The following is an 18964-nucleotide window of genomic DNA, read 5'->3' on the forward strand; positions in this document are numbered from 1 at the left end:
GACAGACAAGCAGAGAGACAACACAGAGACACACTGAGAGAAGCACACAACATAGACACACAGACATACACACAGAGAGACAACACAGAGACACACAGAGAGAGGCACACAACATAGACACACAGACAGACAAGCAGAGAGACAACACAGAGACACACTGAGAGAAGCACACAACATAGACACACAGACAGACAAGCAGAGAGACAACACAGAGACACACAGAGAGAGACACACAACATAGACACACAGACAGACACACACACACAGAGAGACAACACAGAGACACACAGAGAGAGACACACAACATAGACACACAGACAGACACACAAACAGAGAGACAACACAGAGACACAGAGAGAGGCACACAACATAGACACACAGACAGACAAGCAGAGAGACAACACAGAGACACACAGAGAGAGACACACAACATAGACACACACAGAGACGGTCTCCGTGTCTGTGTTTTGTCTCTCTCTCAAATTTAGCAATCTTTGGAAGAACGTAGTCAACCAGGTAGGGTGTTGACTGTTGTGTTAGCCGACTCTCTGTGTTGTATTCCATTGTATGTCTAAGTTTACACGGTTTGTTTTCTACCTGATGACGGTTGCTTGTGTTGCAATCGAAACGTCGTATTCTATTTGTTATATTTATTTTCTTTCTACGTGACTTTACCGAACGAACCAAAGAGTTCTTAAAAGTATCTCATGAAGCCAGCGTTTGTGTTACTATTCAGACGTGGAATCTACGTCAGAAATTACATTGTCAAAAGTGTTCGATGTCCTGTGAATATCATATCGTAAAAGCTCATTACAAGAGTTCAATAACTTGGATATTAACAAAATAACAAGGTCTCTACAGAAAAACAAACACTTCAGTTCAGTTATCACATTTCTGGATAGCTGCACTTATTGTATTTAAATATTACTGCAGAGGGTAAATTCAGCGTGGATAGGATACATCATGAAGTAGCACAATGACAATTGTCTATTTTATATGATCATCGTATACTCGTACTAAACCTAAATGATAGTTTAGGCTTTAAAATAGCAATAACCTATTAATAAGCCAACAGCTGCCAACCCTGTGTATTTCTGCTCCCTAAACTCAACAAAAAATGCCACACATCAATTTATATCCACCCCCCCCCCCCCTTTATATTTGCAACACATTGTAATTTTAAGTTTATTTTTAACACTGTTGTGCTTTGAGGTTCTATGGGAAACATTTAATTAAAAACAAAATTGTTGGGGCTTTATATGTAAATGTTGTACAACCTCTTTAAGCAATTTTTCAAGACTTGTGGTATTTGATAAATTAGTTACCCTCTATTAAATGCAACATCGAGCACTGTAATTCTATAATTACTAAGACAGTATTGTACTCATATATATTGCACGCAAATGTACCTAAATGCACTAAAATTGTTTACACGGATTCCCTATTCACAGGTCTGACGAGCATTAAAATGGACAAAATGGGGAGTGTGATCCTCAGTTCCACGGTCCAGTACGTGCTGTTCATACTGCTCAGTGCCAGGAGCACTGTCAACGCTCTTCACGGGACTACCGTTAGCCAGTGCTTCAGCGAATGCACGTGCTTCCAAGGTGCAAAGTTTGTCAACTGTACGGCGGCAGGCCTCTCCGCCATTCCGAGTGAAATTCCTCAAGACGCGGAGCACGTGGATTTTTCCAACAACAACATCACCCGCATCGGTCCAGGAACCATGACCCTCCTGCGGAGGTTGCACATCCTCGTGGTCAGAAACAGCAACGTCGCACACATCGCAGAGAGCGCCTTCCAGGACCTGGACAACTTGCGGAAGCTGGACCTGAGCGGTAACAGAATAAAAGACCTCCCGAATGGATTCTGCCACGGCCTGTCCGAATTGACCGAGCTGAAATTCACCGACAATGAAATTATGAACGTATCGTACGCGCAGTTTCATTGTCTGGGACAGCTGGAAAGCCTCAAATTGGACAGCAACATGATAGCACACGTTGAAGCGGGTGCCTTCCGTAGTCTGACTCGACTTCGCCACATGAATCTCAACAACAACTACCTGGAGGTGCTCACAGATGGGATGTTCTCGATGCTGCAGCACTTGGAGGTCCTTGAACTTCAGAACAACAGCATTGCCACAATCGAGCCCACCACCTTTGTGTCTCTGCGCAGCTTGATAATTTTGGATCTGAGCTACAATAACATGAGTGACATAACATTTAAGGTAACTGAAACTGTGTGTTTGCTCTGGATAAACAATGCACCCACCTTTGGAGAGCAAAACAAAATCTGTGCTCACACGTGGCATGATTGGTTATGATGGAAACATCCTCAAGGAATATACACTGTAGCCCAAAAGTCAGGACGCAAAGTGTTATTATATTTTAACAAATCACAAAGGGTTATTTCATGTATTTTAACCAATGTTAAAACTGACTTCCCTTAACATTAATACACACATGAATTCCCTTTTGAAATGTATTTAGGACTTATTTTTAAGGTTACAGCTGGCTTCTTTAGCATAAATAAACGAATTTAACTCGTTTTTCTTTAGTGAAATTTAGTTCCATTTTTAAATGCAATTTGAAGAGGAACTATACAAATAGATATTAATAATGATAAAGATCAAATATTAAATGTAAAACTACACAATTGAAAGGTTTTAATGCTAGTGTTAATCCAATTGGGTCACTCTTTATTAAAATACATACATTCTTACACCGCTTGCCACACCTTCAGATCAAATGTTGTCATGATATACAGTATACAATGGAACATAGTTTATTACGTAACATACATGTGTTTGTCTTACCTAATAAAACACTAAAAACTATTTTATATCAACTTGCCTTTGGAATTCCTTGACCAGTGTTTTCCAGTCTGATTAAGCAGTGAAACCTCAGACTGGTTTCAACTTTAACTGAGTCTCATCAACAGAGTTTAGCCTGGAAAACATTGGTCCAGAAGGCCCATATGCTGATGGACCAAAACCTTCTTTTCTTCCATGGCCTACGACCCATCAGCACAACAAATAAGACATTTTCTTTCCAAATGTATATTTTCAAATAGTAAAATTTTACTTTTTGAAGCCTACACTGAGAAGAAAAAGTACCCATTTAAAATATATTATCGTCAAATCAAACCACGTCCTTCTAAATACAACCAATGCAATTTATTTCAGTTAATAACCGCGCTGTGGCTTTAAAAGTTCAGCTCGCGCGTGAATGCCAGAGTGTTTCATGCCTGCCCTGTCCATCCCTACGTGCCACGCAGGTGTTCATGAACATCGACACGCAGGACACGCAGATTCAGCTGTCCCACAATCCCTGGGCGTGCGACTGCGAGCTGCAGCGAGTGTTCAACAAACTGGAGCAGGTGCGCCGCCTGGCCATCGAGGACTATGGCCACGTCGAGTGCCACTGGCCCCCGTCGTTGCAGAACAGGACGCTGGCCAGCATGGACAGTCAGCTGTGCATCGCCGAGACGGCCACAATTCTCATCATAACCATCACCGTGGCCGTCGCCATCGTCGCCGCCATCGTCATGGCTGAGCGCAACCGCAAGAAGCGCACGGGCAAGCATTGGACGGAAGACAACGATATGCCCTGAGTGGACATCCCCAACAGAGGGAGGTTGCATTATTGTGCGTAATATCTCTCCGATGTAACACGTGTTGTTGGGAATGCTGTCCCGGCATTTTGCCCCACATGCTGTAAAGTTTCTCGCGTGCAACCGGACAACACATTGGAGAGAGGGGGGTTGTATTTACTGTTTTCCTCAATATCCAACTCTTTTATAAGTTCGGGGGCACTCGAATCTGAGGGTTCACAAGGTAGTGGCAGGTTGCGGTCAGTGACAAGAGGGCTTATTGGTCAATGGCTGGAGTTTGTACTTTGCTCATGAACAGGTTATGAATGCACACCCTATAGATGTACGACTCTGAATCTATATAGGCTATCATGCTAGATAATTGTGCTGGTATTTAAAAATGCATTTTTTTTGTAATCTGTAAGATGTGCAAAACAAAAGATCGAGTAAATATTCCAAGAAAGGAAAATAAGTGAATTCAAGTAAAGCAATCTTTTACGTGATGATACAATTGTACTAAATGGGATTTGAAAATGGGTGAGAGTGTTATGATGCTTGTAATTGTATTGCATTTTAATAACGGAGACTTCTTAGTGGGTTATGTAGAAGAAAATATAAAAGGATGGGTAAATTGTATTATATGTTTTAAAAAACCGTTTCCCCATACTTTTTGTGAGTATCCCGCTAACATTAGCTTTGTGTTTTATGAATGAAGACAGCAAAAACAGCTTCGTAATGGACAATATAAATCCTCAGGGGGTTTCACTTTGAGACAAAGACCATCTATATTTTATGCATTCGGTACATTGTAGCCACCGAGAAGTGCTGACTGGCAGTGATAATGATGAATAACTTACACGGTTTTTTTCAGTCAAAATTATGGTTCACGATTTCCGAATTGGCTCGGACCACATTAATGATCTGACCCAAATTTGTGTTGTGAAAGATTCTGATTTCCTGGATTGTTACTCAAACTTCCTGGGTTTGTCTTGATGATGTGTGAAGTAGTTTAAAACGAAACGTCGTATCCCATCACTAAATTTGATTCTGATGATTGTGAGGCAACTTATCGGGCAACTGAAACAATAACAATTGGTGTATACATGTGTGTCGGGTGGTTGAGGGTTCTTAACGACACAAATTGTATCATATCGTTACATGGCCTAACTCAAATATCAATTATGAATCATAATTGCGCATATTTAACACAGTTCCTTTGTTGCCCTCTGTGCACAATTACACAAACTGTGGACAATATATTAATAATATCTTAATTGCCCATCTATTTAGCGACTGCAGCCACCATGAATAATGCAACATCAGGCAAAGTAATTGAGCATAGGTAGTCACAATATCAGGTGCAGCCATTAATTAGAGATAGCTATCAACAACATCTACTTAATTCCCTCTAAAATACTGTACAATAAAGTATTTAACTGCATTCGCATTCATTTTTATTCTTTTGCATTTAAGTCCAATAATATTTCTGAAATTCATATCTTCGGTATGTGCAATAGTAAAATGGGTAGGCATTTAAGACAAATAACATTCTCTGATAATGTCTTCCCCATGTATTTAAAAAAATACACACTAAACCTCAAACAGTTGCATTTCTAGTATATATTTTATTCTGAGCATTACTGGCATTGTGAACAGCTCAACATGCATGTTGCCATGAAAATATTTGGTTGAAAACTGCTATTCAGAGTACAGTACTCTTATATTCTATTTCCTCATTTTATTTTTATTCACAGCCGTTTGTCAATCGACTGTTGAATGAAAACCTCCACGCACAGTGTCAGTCATGGGGATTGTTTGACCATACTTCATCATGCTGACGGGTGCAGGTTGGTGAAGGAGAGATTGGCAGGACCGGATCAGATATCGCTCACCACTTATGTTAACCTTGGCTGGGAATTGAATTGAGGTCACCAGGTTATTAGTATAACGGGCAAAACCACTGCGCTGCGCTATTTTACAATCGAGCCCTTCATATTGTACTGAATTTTAAAAGGAAATGTTTTCATTGTCAATAGGAAAAAAGTAAAATGTACAAACTTACGCAGTACTTTTCGATGTAAAGCTTTCGTGACTGCAAGGATTCATCTTCTTTGGTTCTTTCGGTAAAGTCACATAGAATGAGGATAACATAATAAATTGATAAAATAAAATAACACAATAATATTCTCACGACGTTTCGGCCACAACACAAGCGGCCTTCATCACCTGATGAAGGCCGTACTGTAAACAAACATGTAATTCTTAACTTTTATCAACAATTGCTGTAAAAAAAGTGTGACAAATGTGTCATTGTTTTCTGTTGATTAAATAGGGTGGGTTCTCCAAATTCAGTAGTTCACATCAGCTTTTATTATTTACAGCGGATTAAAAACAACGATCGTTTTCCCCATGTCAAATCGTGCCATTAACTTTTGCCCATAACCAAAAATCCGTCATGGAGTTGAAATAAAATGCTGGGACGCAGGAGAGAACGCACGCACGGGTGTGGCTTTCAAAGGCTCAGACTTTACGTGTGGCACAATATTTGGGATGAAGTTCTAAACCGACCATGGCCATCGATGACGGATGCGGGAAAAAAAAGGTTTTTTTTATGATGACAATACTGAAATAGCATTGACAAGTATTGTGCTTCCACCACAATCAGAGGGTCACAAATAGAATGTCTGAAACACCTGTGGTGTAGTCAAACGGTGCTGCATTACTTAATGTGGAATTATTCTTATTTTAAATCTTCAAAAAAAATCGTAATAATGGTATTTAACCCAGCCATCTCTCTGCAGCATTGGGCAAGAATCCCATTGTCGGGTCAGAAATTATACTGGCTGCGCATTACCGCGCCCGGATGTTATTCAACCCTATGAAGGACAATAGCAGTAGCTTTTCACGAAGCATCTCAGCAATTTACAAAAACATGCAATCATACTCTGCACTATTATGCAACTTGGTGCATTTAAAGAACAAAGCAAATGAGGCTAAATACCTACTAAGGTGATTGTTCCATTTCCTGAAAGCCAGTTAATGATTTATTGCAGCAATTAGTGTGAATAATACATGAATGGAAACCAACATTTGTCTCTTCCCACAATAATTATCTCCCCTATACAGCTCTGCTATCTCCCTATACAGCTCCACTATGTTCCCTATACAGCTCCGCTAAGTTTCTATACAGCTCCACTACGTCCCCTATACAGCTCCACTATGTCCCCTATACAGCTCCACTACGTCCCCTATACAGCTCCACTATGTCCCCTATACTGCTCCACTACGTCCCCTATACTGCTCCACTACGTCCCCTATACAGCTCCACTACGTCCCCTATACAGCTCCACTATGTCACCTATACAGCTCCGCTATGTCCCCTATACAGCTCCACTATGTCCCCTATACAGCTCCACTATGTCCCCTATACAGCTCCACTACGTCCCCTATACAGCTCCACTACGTCCCCTATACAGCTTCATTATGTCCCCTATACAGCTCCACTACGTCCCCTATACAGCTCCATTATGCCCCCTATACAGCTCCACTACGTCCCCTATACAGCTCCGCTATGTCCCCTATACAGCTCCACTACGTCCCCTATACAGATCCGCTATGTCCCCTATACTGCTCCACTACGTCCCCTATACAGCTCCATTATGTCCCCTATACAGCTCCACTACGTCCCCTATACAGCTCCATTATGTCCCCTATACAGCTCCACTACGTCCCCTATACAGCTCCGCTATGTCCCCTATACTGCTCCACTACGTCCCCTATACAGCTCCATTATGTCCCCTATACAACTCCACTATGTCCTCTATACAGCTCCACTATGTCCCCTATACAGCTCCGCTATGTCCCCTATACAGCTCCGCTATGTCCCCTATACAGCTCCGCTATGTCCCCTATACAGCTCCACTATGTCACCTATACAGCTCCGCTATGTCCCCTATACAGCTCCACTATGTCCCCTATACAGCTCCGCTATGTCCCCTATACAGCTCCACTATGTCCCCTATACAGCTCCACTACGTCCCCTATACAGCTCCACTACGTCCCCTATACAGCTCCACTATGTCACCTATACAGCTCCGCTATGTCCCCTATACAACTCCACTATGTCCCCTATACAGCTCCGCTATGTCCCCTATACAGCTCCACTACGTCTCCTATACAGCTCCACTACGTCCCCTATACAGCTCCGCTATGTCACCTATACAGCTCCACTATGTCACCTATACAGCTCTGCTATGTCCCCTATACAGCTTCACTATGTCCCCTATACAGCTCCGCTATGTCCCCTATACAGCTCCACTATGTCCCCTATACAGCTTCACTATGTCCCCTATACAGCTCTGCTATGTCACCTATACAGCTCCACTATGTCACCTATACAGCTCCACTATGTCCCCTATACAGCTCCACTATGTCCCCTATACAGCTCCGCTATCTCCCCTATACAGCTCCGCTATGTCCCCTATACAGCTCCACTATGTCACCTATACAGCTCCGCTATGTCCCCTATACAGCTCCTCTATGTCCCCTATACAGCTCCATTATGTCTCCTATACAGCTCCACTATGTCCCCTATACAGCTCCGCTATCTCCCCTACACAGCTCCGCTATGTCCCCTATATAGCTCCACTATGTCCCCTATACAGCTCCACTATGTCCCCTATACAGCTCCACTATGTCCCCTATACAGCTCCACTATGTCACCTATACAGCTCCGCTATGTCCCCTATACAGCTCCACTAGGTCCCCTATACAGCTCCATTATGTCCCCTATACAGCTCCACTATGTCCCCTATACAGCTCCACTATGTCCCCTATACAGCTCCACTATGTCCTCTATGCAGCTCCACTATGTCCCCTATACAGCTCCACCACGTCCCCCATACAGCTCCACTACTTCCCCTATACAGCTCCACTATATCACCTATACAGCTCCACTATGTCTCCTATACAGCTCCACTATGTCACCTACACAGCTCCACTATGTCTCCTATACAGCTCCACTATGTCGCCTATACATCTCCACTACGTCCCCTATACAGCTCCGCTGTCCCCTATACAGCTCCACTACGTCCCCTGTACAGCTCCGCTATCTTAACAATCACAATGTTTTAATAATACAGTTTTCATAATGTAATGGCCTCTTAAAGAAACACTTTTTTGCGTGCATACGATCAAATAATAATCCGACTAAGGACAGAGCAGTGGTAGAATACTTAGTGCACCGCTCTTTGAAACCTGAGAGTGACATATCTGACCTTGTCCTTGGTTCCGTCTGACCAGCAGAGTGAAATATCATGAAAACAGATCATGTAAATGACCAGCGTGGAATGGAGAGGCCTTCACCCATCAGTGGGTCGGCAAAGGGCCCGAAAGTTACTGTATTAGTTTAATAATATAATCCTTCTGTAGAAACATAAAGTGCATCAGACCAGTTTTTTTTCCCGATTCACTGTAGATGTATCAGACATATTTGTGAAATCAGTGTTTTGACCGTTAATATGAAAACCTGAGGTGTATTATAAATACGGTTGATGTTTAGGCATGTAATCCCTTTTTGCATTTAAGTTCTCATTTGAGTGTAATCCCAATGTGTCGGATTAAATAAAATCTCCAAATACAACTAAGCAAACATTACTGTGTGTATATATAACAAAGCTGCTTATGATGCTTGGAAAATTTTTATTCATTTGATCAGAAGAAGCAAGGTTATTCAATTTGACATGTGAATTGAAATGAATGAGATTACTTCCATTGAACAGCATTGTACAATTCAATCAAGCACTTATCTTGTAACATTGCAATGGTTTATTTTACTTTGCGATTTTTACATTCCATTATAACTTTTTTTCTATTTTATAACAAAGACATTCTTAACCCCACTGCCTGTCCATCCAGACATACACAGTAAATGTATACAACCAGAGTCATTTGACAGGGAGCGTGTGGTAAAGTGTGAGTTGTCGTGTAGCGATTAGCACCTTGCGCTACGAACCCAGCGACCTGAGTTCGATTCCTTTTCATGGCTAACACGAGAGGCAATTACCTGAACTGGTCCTGGGCCTCTCCTAGGTCGACTCAGCCTCAAATAAGTACAACCTTGTGGCGTTATATATATTTCCATGATTCCCATCAAACTCCTCAACCAGGTGTGCCCTATCCTATCCCATTTTTTCCCGACTTCTCTCACCAGACCCCACAACATAACACAGAACGCGCTTGCCACAAATGAACCACAACACCTTGCTGATTTCATTACAGAGCATAAACCATCACGCAAACTCCGGTCATCCTCGCAGCAGCTTTTGGCTAGCCATCGAACAAAAACGCTCCCGCGGCCGTCTGGAACGCTCTTCCTTCCGATATTAAGACGCCACTTGATCTATGCAATTTTATTTCTAGATTTAAAGTCATGCTTTTAAACTACTTTTTGCAACATACATACAAACAAAAGCCAACTCCACACACTCTTATATTCCCACACAAAGCTTGCCAGGCACTTTTAGGTCTCTAACGGGCATAATATCCTCCAACACTCACACTTGCAATTATATTGCCTTCAACTCTTTATGATATCCGCAGTAGTGTAAAGTATAACTACGCATAATCATCATCATCATTATTATTATACGTGTTTTCGTAAGCACCCATGAAAGATGACATGCCACATAAGGCAGGCACCAACAAAACGATTGCATTTACCAGCTGGCTTGAGTGGTCACTGCAGCGAGCGCTCATATTTGTCAATCAGCAAAACAGAAAGGAAAGCTACATTTTAGGAATGTAGCAGATTCCAATACCGATCACAACAAGTGCACATATTTGGGAACATGGGCCCAACTGCCTTAGGCTCATTGCACAGTATGCAAGCTACCAGAGTTAATTAAGAAAGTGCATGGAAAGTTGCATCTGAATGCAAGCCGAGGGAAACGTCGGGATTAGGGCCAGCTGCTGAGAGACAAGATGAGTGATGCCTTTGTGTGCAGATGATGACCCTTCTAAGCCAATGACAGAACCAGTCCTGACAGCTTCCACCTTTACTTTTGCCCCTATATTTCAGTGGCTGCTGACATTAAGAACAAAGCCTTACACAGAAGCTGTTTCCTCCGTTAATGAATACAGTAGTTGGGCATTCAGTGCATGCACTCAACCCACTTTTGCAGTTCCATTAATATATTTACTGTACAGATGAATACATGTTGGTAGTAGTCGTCATTGGTTATAAATAATAACATTCCAAACATATTTGTACAATAGTGGGGTGTTTTTTATACATATTAGTTTTTCTATTTATAATTTCGCAAGACACTTTCTCCCAAACTAAGCATGATATGTTCTCATTCATCACCATGAGCCATGATCTATGCGCTGCTGGATGAAGGCCGCCTCAAAAATGTCACCATCACAATGTAACAATCCCTCAAACTCCTGCACAGGGACTGATGTCATCAACTTTCTCTGCAGTGGATGTTTTCTCGAGGTTTTTTCTTCTTTGGATGCCACTCCATCATCGGTGACATACATGGGCCATCATCCCATGCACTTCCCACATAGAAAAAGATCTGGGTTTGTTTGTTTTTTTAGCCACTCAATCAGCCGATAATCTGTTTATCTCAAGTTATTGATGATATTATATTGGCGTGGTTTTACAACTCGATATAGTTTGCGCAGTCTGTTATCCTATAGCACGTGTTTTCATAACGCTTATCGGATATAACGTGATGAAAGTATTAGGGAACATATTGTTAATAACGCGGATGCAAATTAGATATAACGCGATCGAGTGAACAGAACCACGTCGCGCGAGTAGGAATAAGCGGTTGTACGGCGGCCTCGGCGTAGCATTACACATGCAGTGTGGGAACGAGTTTATTTTGAATTGAGGATTTAATTTGGTAAACATGGAAATGCGTCACGTGGTGATGGGTCCCCGAGTATATTCCGTTCTGCTAGAACGCCGCGTGTTGTTTTCGTAACGCGAATTGGACACGACAAGATGAATGTATTAGTGAACACATTTTTTTTATAACGCGGATGCGAATTGGATGTAACGCGACTGAGTGAACAGAACGAGTAGGAATAAGCGGTCGTACGGCGGCCTCGGCGTAGCATCACACGAGGCGGGATGCTGCTGGATGCTTCGAGATGCACCCACACACGCCTCAGTCTTTGTTCAGCCTACGTACGCATCTCACGTGTTATCACGGACTGTGCTTTAGGGGCCGTCCATAAATGACGTCACGCACCTGGGGGGGGGGAGGGGGTCAGACATTTGTGACGATGTGTGACGAGGGGGGGGGGGTTGAGAAATGTGACGTCACATCAAAATGCGCAACTTTATAAATAAATATAGACAACACGTTCTACTTAATTAAATAGACGTTTTAATAAATGTTTTCTCCTACAACATCAGAGTGCAGCGCCACATTAAATACGCACTACAATAACAATAGTTTAAAGCGATTTGAAGCATGTTATTTTTTTGGAGGGGGGGGGAGGCAGAGCTTTGTGACGTCATATTTGAAGGGGGGGGTCTGACTTTTTGTGACGCCGTGTGACGAGGATGGGGGGGGGGGTCAAAAATCGTCCAAAATCGCGTGACGTCATATATGGACATGCCCCTTACACCGCACGTCATGTCTCTCTCGGGCCGGCACTGCACGTGGACATCCCGCGATGTCACTACACTTGTAATCCGTGTAAGCGTCTAATGGCCACCGCTCAACACGGCTGGAGAAGCGCAAAAATGCGATTCCAATACAGAACGGTTGGCGGCGATCAACCACAACGTTTCACCTCTGAATAGGATGAAGTCATCAAACAGGCGTCAGCTCCAGATTTGAAGCTTTCGTGACTGCAAGGATCCATATACTCTTTGGTTCTATTCGGTAAAGTCACGTGACTTTACCGAATAGAACCAACGAGTATAGGCGTCAGCTCGCTCACGGCACCGGCTGAACAAGGGAGAATCTGTACACGACTCACGTGTATAATACTGAACACATTTCCAATGGAAAAGTATACATTGCTCAATATAGATTCGTGCGACGCATGTCCTTGCCACGGAAGTACTTGAAATCCTGTAGTTTTACTCTTTATTTTATTTAATTTTCAGGGTTTTTTTCAGTTTATTTATTTTGGTATAGACCTGTGAGCCATTCGGCTCTTGAATCGGGTGCAACCACAACAAACAAAAAACAAAAACACGAACAAGAAAAATATCTTAAAGTGACTATGTGACTGTGCAAACAGAAAATCCATGAAAAAAAACAGCAAAATATTCCTGAAATAGCACCGTACACCAACGCTGTGTGCAAAAAAATCCCAGTGGGATGCAAGTCAAACAACAGCAACCACAAGAAAACTTAGATTTAGGCCATCAGTCTAACTCCGTACTACTCTGTTTGCATACGAGGAGTGATGCGTTTTTATCAACATTTCGCACCAATAGTTTCGCACACATGCAATCAGTTTTGTATTTAAATGTGGATACTCTATCATGTACACTTTACATTCGATGTCCAGGGCTTGAAAATTTAACATGCTTCTTTGGTTCTTTCGGTAAAGTCACGTAGAATGAGAATAAAATAATAAATTTATAAAATAAAATAACACAATAAAATTCTCACGACGTTTCGGCCACAACACAAGCGGCCTTCATCAGGTGAAGGGACGAGTCTCTGTTATTTTATTTTATCAATTTATTATTTTATTCTCATTCTACGTGACTTTACCGAAAGAACCAAAGAAGATGAATCCTTGCAGTCACGAAAGCTTTAAATAGAAATTTCACATGCTGTTTATAATTGTTCATAAATATGTGAAGTGCCTAAAATTGCCTCTGGTATATTGGCAAAGCCACTTGAATCAAAGTTTTACTGTGTTACATTACAATAGTTTACAATAAATATAAAATTACAAGTATATTGTACAATTATAGTATTACAAGTATATTGTTATTATATCTTACGGTAAATAATTGGCCACATTCTTTGAATGTTCAACATGGCATATGCCACGTGTCTTTTTCCTGCTTTACAAATCCTGCACGAAATTTATATCACTCAATCGTAATGAAATCAAGTTAATCACGCCATTAAATAAGTGTCCCTCTTTTATAGACTCAGAGCTGGAAGCGCGCTTCCGTTACATGGCACAAAGCAAAATTAACTCGTATTTTAAATCGTTATTTATGCTGTCTTTTGCACTTGAATGTTCTAAATGAGGTGGTTCTTGTTTGTAAGCCAGCAAACATGGAGATGAGGTTGTTGGATTATTTGAAAATAAATCCATCATTGTTGCATTGCATCCACTAGGAGGGATGCAATGAGGAGCCTGTAACCCTCCACAATACAGTAGTAAGATAAGAATTATAAGGTACAGTGCAGCCCTGCTGCACTGTACCTTATAATTGTTCACGGTACTGCTGGAAGCACTTTACTCGGGGGCACTCGAGAGATCCCCCCTAAATATAAGAAGTGTAGAGTTCAGCATAATACGTACAACTATTCAACTAAACAATGTTTTTATTTTACCAGGTAAGGCCCACTGAGTTATATAGCTATTTTTCAGAAGCGACCTGGCTATAAATGATAGCCCAATGAATTGGCTTATCATGTGGAAATCTATATCAGCCAAATTCTCTAAATGGATGTTTCTAAATGTGGAGGAAAAAAACCGGAGGACCCGAAAAATAAAATCCACGCGACCACGTGGAGAACATGCAAATTCCAGGGTCGGGATCGAAACCACGACATCCTGTATACCAGGCAAGATAGTTAACATTTCTCCACCGCAGCTTTCTTTATAATAAATAAAGAATGCATATAAACACCATTAACATTTTAAACCCTATGGTAAGTACTGCGTGTTAATTTGCCATACATTTTCAACAAATACTGGACAAATGTCAATGAAAACATCCGTTCAAGACAAGCGCAATTGTTTGCTCTTCCTGTCGAAACATTCAAGGAATATGAGACAAAAGGTGGGTTCAATTAATGAGCGTATAGAGCCTAAAGATGCCAGCATGTTATCAAGTAAAATGTAACCACCGGCGTTGTTATCAGCGCGCACATGGCCATCGCGAGAGCGAACCCGCGGTATCGCGAAAGGAATGTGTGGGAACTGTTGTTGAAAGTCGGGGTAATGCTCTGGGGAGAGTTGCCTGCGTTTTAAACTTAAGGACGTGGTAACTGAAAACTACCATCGCCCCACCACACTTGCAGGCATTGCTTTCCCTGCAGCTTTCCATCGACATGGTTGCCTGTGGCCCGTACACTTGAGCAAACTGTTTTTGGTTGCTTGAATATGGCTTTAGAGGCAGGGATGCAACTAATTAAATACACTAGTGCAGTGGGAGTGCGAGTCATGCCAGACGTTTTTTAGAAGGTAAATCATGGAAAGTACAAATTAAGCACAAGCGCGTAAATAAAGCTACTGCATCTCATCAAACCTATGTATTTATTAACAATATTTTTTTTAAAAAAAAGAACGACTGAGAACCAAAGGGGTGCAAAGCTGCAGTAAAGGTTAAGAACCACACTTCTTTAGCGTCGTACATACTAAAAACAAAAAGCAGTTCTAAAGAGATGAGTTTTCAATTCAAATTTAAAAGTGGCTTCCTAATATATATGCGCAAGCTTTGTAATGTGGTGAATTAAAACAACACAAACCAAATAATTAGACACTACAGATTGGCGTAATGAAAATACTCAATGTAACTACTGAATGGTTGGTTAATTGCTGAAATTGATCCACACGTATTCAAATAGTGTACGTGTGTATAAAGGGGTGTTTGAAACGCAGACTCCAGTGTCGACTGCAGTCCAATGTTAACTTCACAGTCATTGAGTCTTTTTTTTCAAATGAGACGCCAAAAATAAACCCGTGTGTCCTTTCCCCAGCATACATTGGATTCATTACACAATCACAGCCAACAGGCCGTTCTTCCCAATTGGCCTTCTTTATTCTGTGCAGTGACTAAATCTGAGTTGTAGAAGGGTTGCATTAAGGTTAGGCTGTTTTTACAATAGCATATGTAACCTTATCTTAGCTTATATGATAACTATCCTTGAAGCATTACAATGGTAATTTTATGTAAACACAATTATTCCTGAACAAGGGGGATAACGCAATTGGCATAATTTACGGCCCTCTGTCAATCCACTGCTGGATGAATGCCTCCTCCCAAAACCATGTCAGCCATGAGGGCTATTTGATCACACTTCATCACGATAGCCAGTGCGGGTTGGTGAAGGGGGAAGAAGTCCCTAGGAAAAGTTTAGACATTCATTACCACTGACGCTGCTAGTCATGGCCGAGAATAGAGCTCAATTTAATCAGTCCACATCCAAATTTCCAAACCACTGCCCCCGCATTTCCCCGCTCCTCTCAATGTGCTTTGATAATGTAAACAAATTTAAACCTTCTTTGTGTAAGAGGCAAAGTGCCTAAGCTCTTGTGAATTGAGTAGGTAGAAGCATACACAGTGGTAACAAACCATTGTAGAATGCACTCCTTCAACGGAGGAACAGCAGCAACATGACACATTCTCTCCTGAAGCCCTTTCGTGGCAAGCAGACCTTGACACTGGAATTTAACTCCTGAACATATTGCTATACGCAAGAATATTATTGTTAAAGGAGTGTTGGCTATTTCACGGAGCAAATAACAAGTATATTGCTATCTTGTAAAAACAATATATATGCACGTGTATCATGCTGCATTGGTTTAACAATACTCTGTGTGTGTGGAACAACTGGAGTGACTTTTGCAAAGTCACACCGATAGGTGTGTGCCGAGAACATGTTTATTTATAATGCAATGAGTGCACTTGTTTATATTTAAGGTACAAAAGAAAACACGTTCCCTTCTGTTTCCTCGCGATAGCCACACTCGTTAGGGAGACATTTGAAAAGTTCAAGGACAATAACATGCAAAAACAGCGGGCCCACGGTAATGCCCATCGTCTAAAACCTCTTAAATCACTGCTGTGGGGCGTGGGGGAGCTGGCTGGTTTTTCAATGTTCCTTTATTTCCAATCCTCCCCGAGAACTGTACTGGCGGTTTACTTTAACGGGGATCTCCCCGGCCTGCTGAACAAACTGAATTCTGCCTCCGTATTTCGTAAACAGGGGGCCGCCTAAAAGTCTTCTGTCACGTGAAAACAACACTGACTCACTGTGCCGTGCATAGTAGGGCTCTTCAAAGCCCCACACCCCAAACCTGCAGTGGTTGGCTCACACTGCATAAAGCCAAAAGGTTACGGAGATAATGATGCTTTGTGGATGTTTTTTTTCCTTCCTCAGGATGTACGAATATGGCACAAACCAAAGCCACCGCGGTGTTTGGAACCGTGTAAAGTTCAACGAAAACAAACGGGACAGGTGTTTCTAAGCATACCACATCGTTACTATAATTATTAAAAGCAGAACAGTGTTGTGTATTTACTATATCATCATCATCACGATCCATGGGCAAATAGCCCGTAGGTGTCCACTGCACATTTCGTCATTTCCGATGTACTATGCGAAATTACAACGCAATTTATTAACGCTATGGTTTTTTTTAGCACCAATTGTATAACGAGATGTGTCATCTGAATGGCAAGCAATGATCTTAGTCTGCACGGTGTTATGTGCAAACTGTTGATATGAAGGTGGCGTCACGTGTGTGATCCAGACGGGCCCATCAACTGCGCCTAACCGTCCACATCATATCATAATATAAAATGGAATCCTCTACTTACGAACATTCGACTTACGAACTCTCATAAATACGAACAGACATGTCTGTATGTCCAGTTTCCTGTTCGGACCAAGAGTCGTAAGTTCAACCGCCGCGCAATAAATGGCGGTTGTGGCATCTACATCTGGAGAACATGAAGAACCAGTGCCATCTACATCTACAGGCGATTATACAACTCTTAAAGCCATTCCCCGTGTTTAGTGTACATGCCGCACAACATATTTGTAATCATCAGGAGTAAAGTTGGACTTCCGAACAAATCGACTTACGAACAGGCCTCTGGAACCTAACTCGTTCATAAGCAGAGAGGTCCATGTATTTTTAAAAAATGCTTGCTGGCTTATATATCATACAGGTATATACATATGTTTAGTTTAACTCTGTGATATGGTTTAAATGTTATGGTTTTTCAACACATCACTTCAGTGATATGGTCCCTTTCTGCTGGGGCAAACTAATTGAATCACCCAGAACTAAAATGAAAAACAATAAGATGTTGATTAAAATTGCGTTTCAAGTAGTTGTGGTTAATCCAGACGTTTAACGTGGATACTGTAGTAGAGCATTTTGTTATTCGTATTAATTTTAAAAGTGTCTCTTTGTGGCAATTTTAAAATGAATAATAGTGGTAATAAAATGCGGTTACAGACAGCAACATAATTTGACGTAGAGTGTTTGAGATCACAATTTCATTTTTACCAAGGCCAATTTCCTGTACATTATTTTTTGTGGCACTTCAACTAAAAACTGAGATATGGTTCAGCCATAAAATACTGAATCATAAAAGTTATTCTCTAAAGATCAGGCCCTCTTCCTAAAGTGCGGGGTGTTAAATGCAACATTGCACTCAAGACTACTGGACATCTTTGAAGAAAGGCTTTATAGCTCTTCGGATTCCTCCGGTACCTATAAATAAATATTCTGATTCTATACCAATACCTGAAGCCCACTGTTCCCACGTACAAAACCAGTTTGATCACATTTAACGTGGAAGAATTAACAGTGATTAAACAGATTATATATATTATTAAACATGACTGTATTTAAAGTGATTCGGGTGCCGTCCATTCATTACAACCAAGAACATGAAAATGTGAGAGACATGTACATACAGTACTGTATTTTGTTTTCATATTCAAGCAACGCATTGTGACATAAGCGCTCGACTGTGAATGATAATTAACAGGGGGCTATAAGGTCATTCCTCGAATCTTACACCTTCCCGAATTACATGTGCGATTGTGTAATGCTTTTTTTATACATATGAAGAGCAGGTTGTCTGAAAAACCAAACCATGCCACCAGCACTGCATCTCGCAATACTACAGGGGCTGATTGCTTCATCTCAAAATACGATTACCACATATGTATGTACTACAGTACATGGCATTTAACCACAATGGTTGTGTAATTTGGCATGATACCCCGAGTTATGCAATAAATATTCGACAATGTTTATACTTGCCACACGACACCACTCCTCTAGGCACACAAATGCAGCTCCTTCGTCTCAGGGTGCCATGTACCGTATTGACGAACCCTTAAACAACTTTAAATTATGGGTGTCGTATTTCATTCTACTTAAGAGCCATACGTTGTGGAAGTGA

General features: G+C 41.4%; 1 protein-coding gene across 1 annotated transcript; it reads left to right on the top strand.

The window, feature by feature from the left end:
- Positions 1 to 956: 956 nt before the first annotated feature.
- On the top strand, positions 957 to 7675 carry LOC116938322 (uncharacterized). The gene is made up of 2 exons (XM_032945433.2): positions 957 to 2227; positions 3277 to 7675. Exons 1-2 carry the CDS (start codon positions 1469 to 1471, stop codon positions 3610 to 3612), a joined length of 1095 nt encoding a protein of 364 aa, XP_032801324.1. The 5' UTR covers positions 957 to 1468; the 3' UTR covers positions 3613 to 7675.
- Positions 7676 to 18964: the final 11289 nt, after the last annotated feature.

Source organism: Petromyzon marinus, chromosome 4 (genome assembly GCF_048934315.1).
Source record: "Petromyzon marinus isolate PM22_M1 ecotype Great Lakes invasive population chromosome 4, UKy_Petmar_22M1.pri1.0, whole genome shotgun sequence".
NCBI classification, from domain to species: Eukaryota; Metazoa; Chordata; class Hyperoartia; order Petromyzontiformes; family Petromyzontidae; genus Petromyzon; species Petromyzon marinus.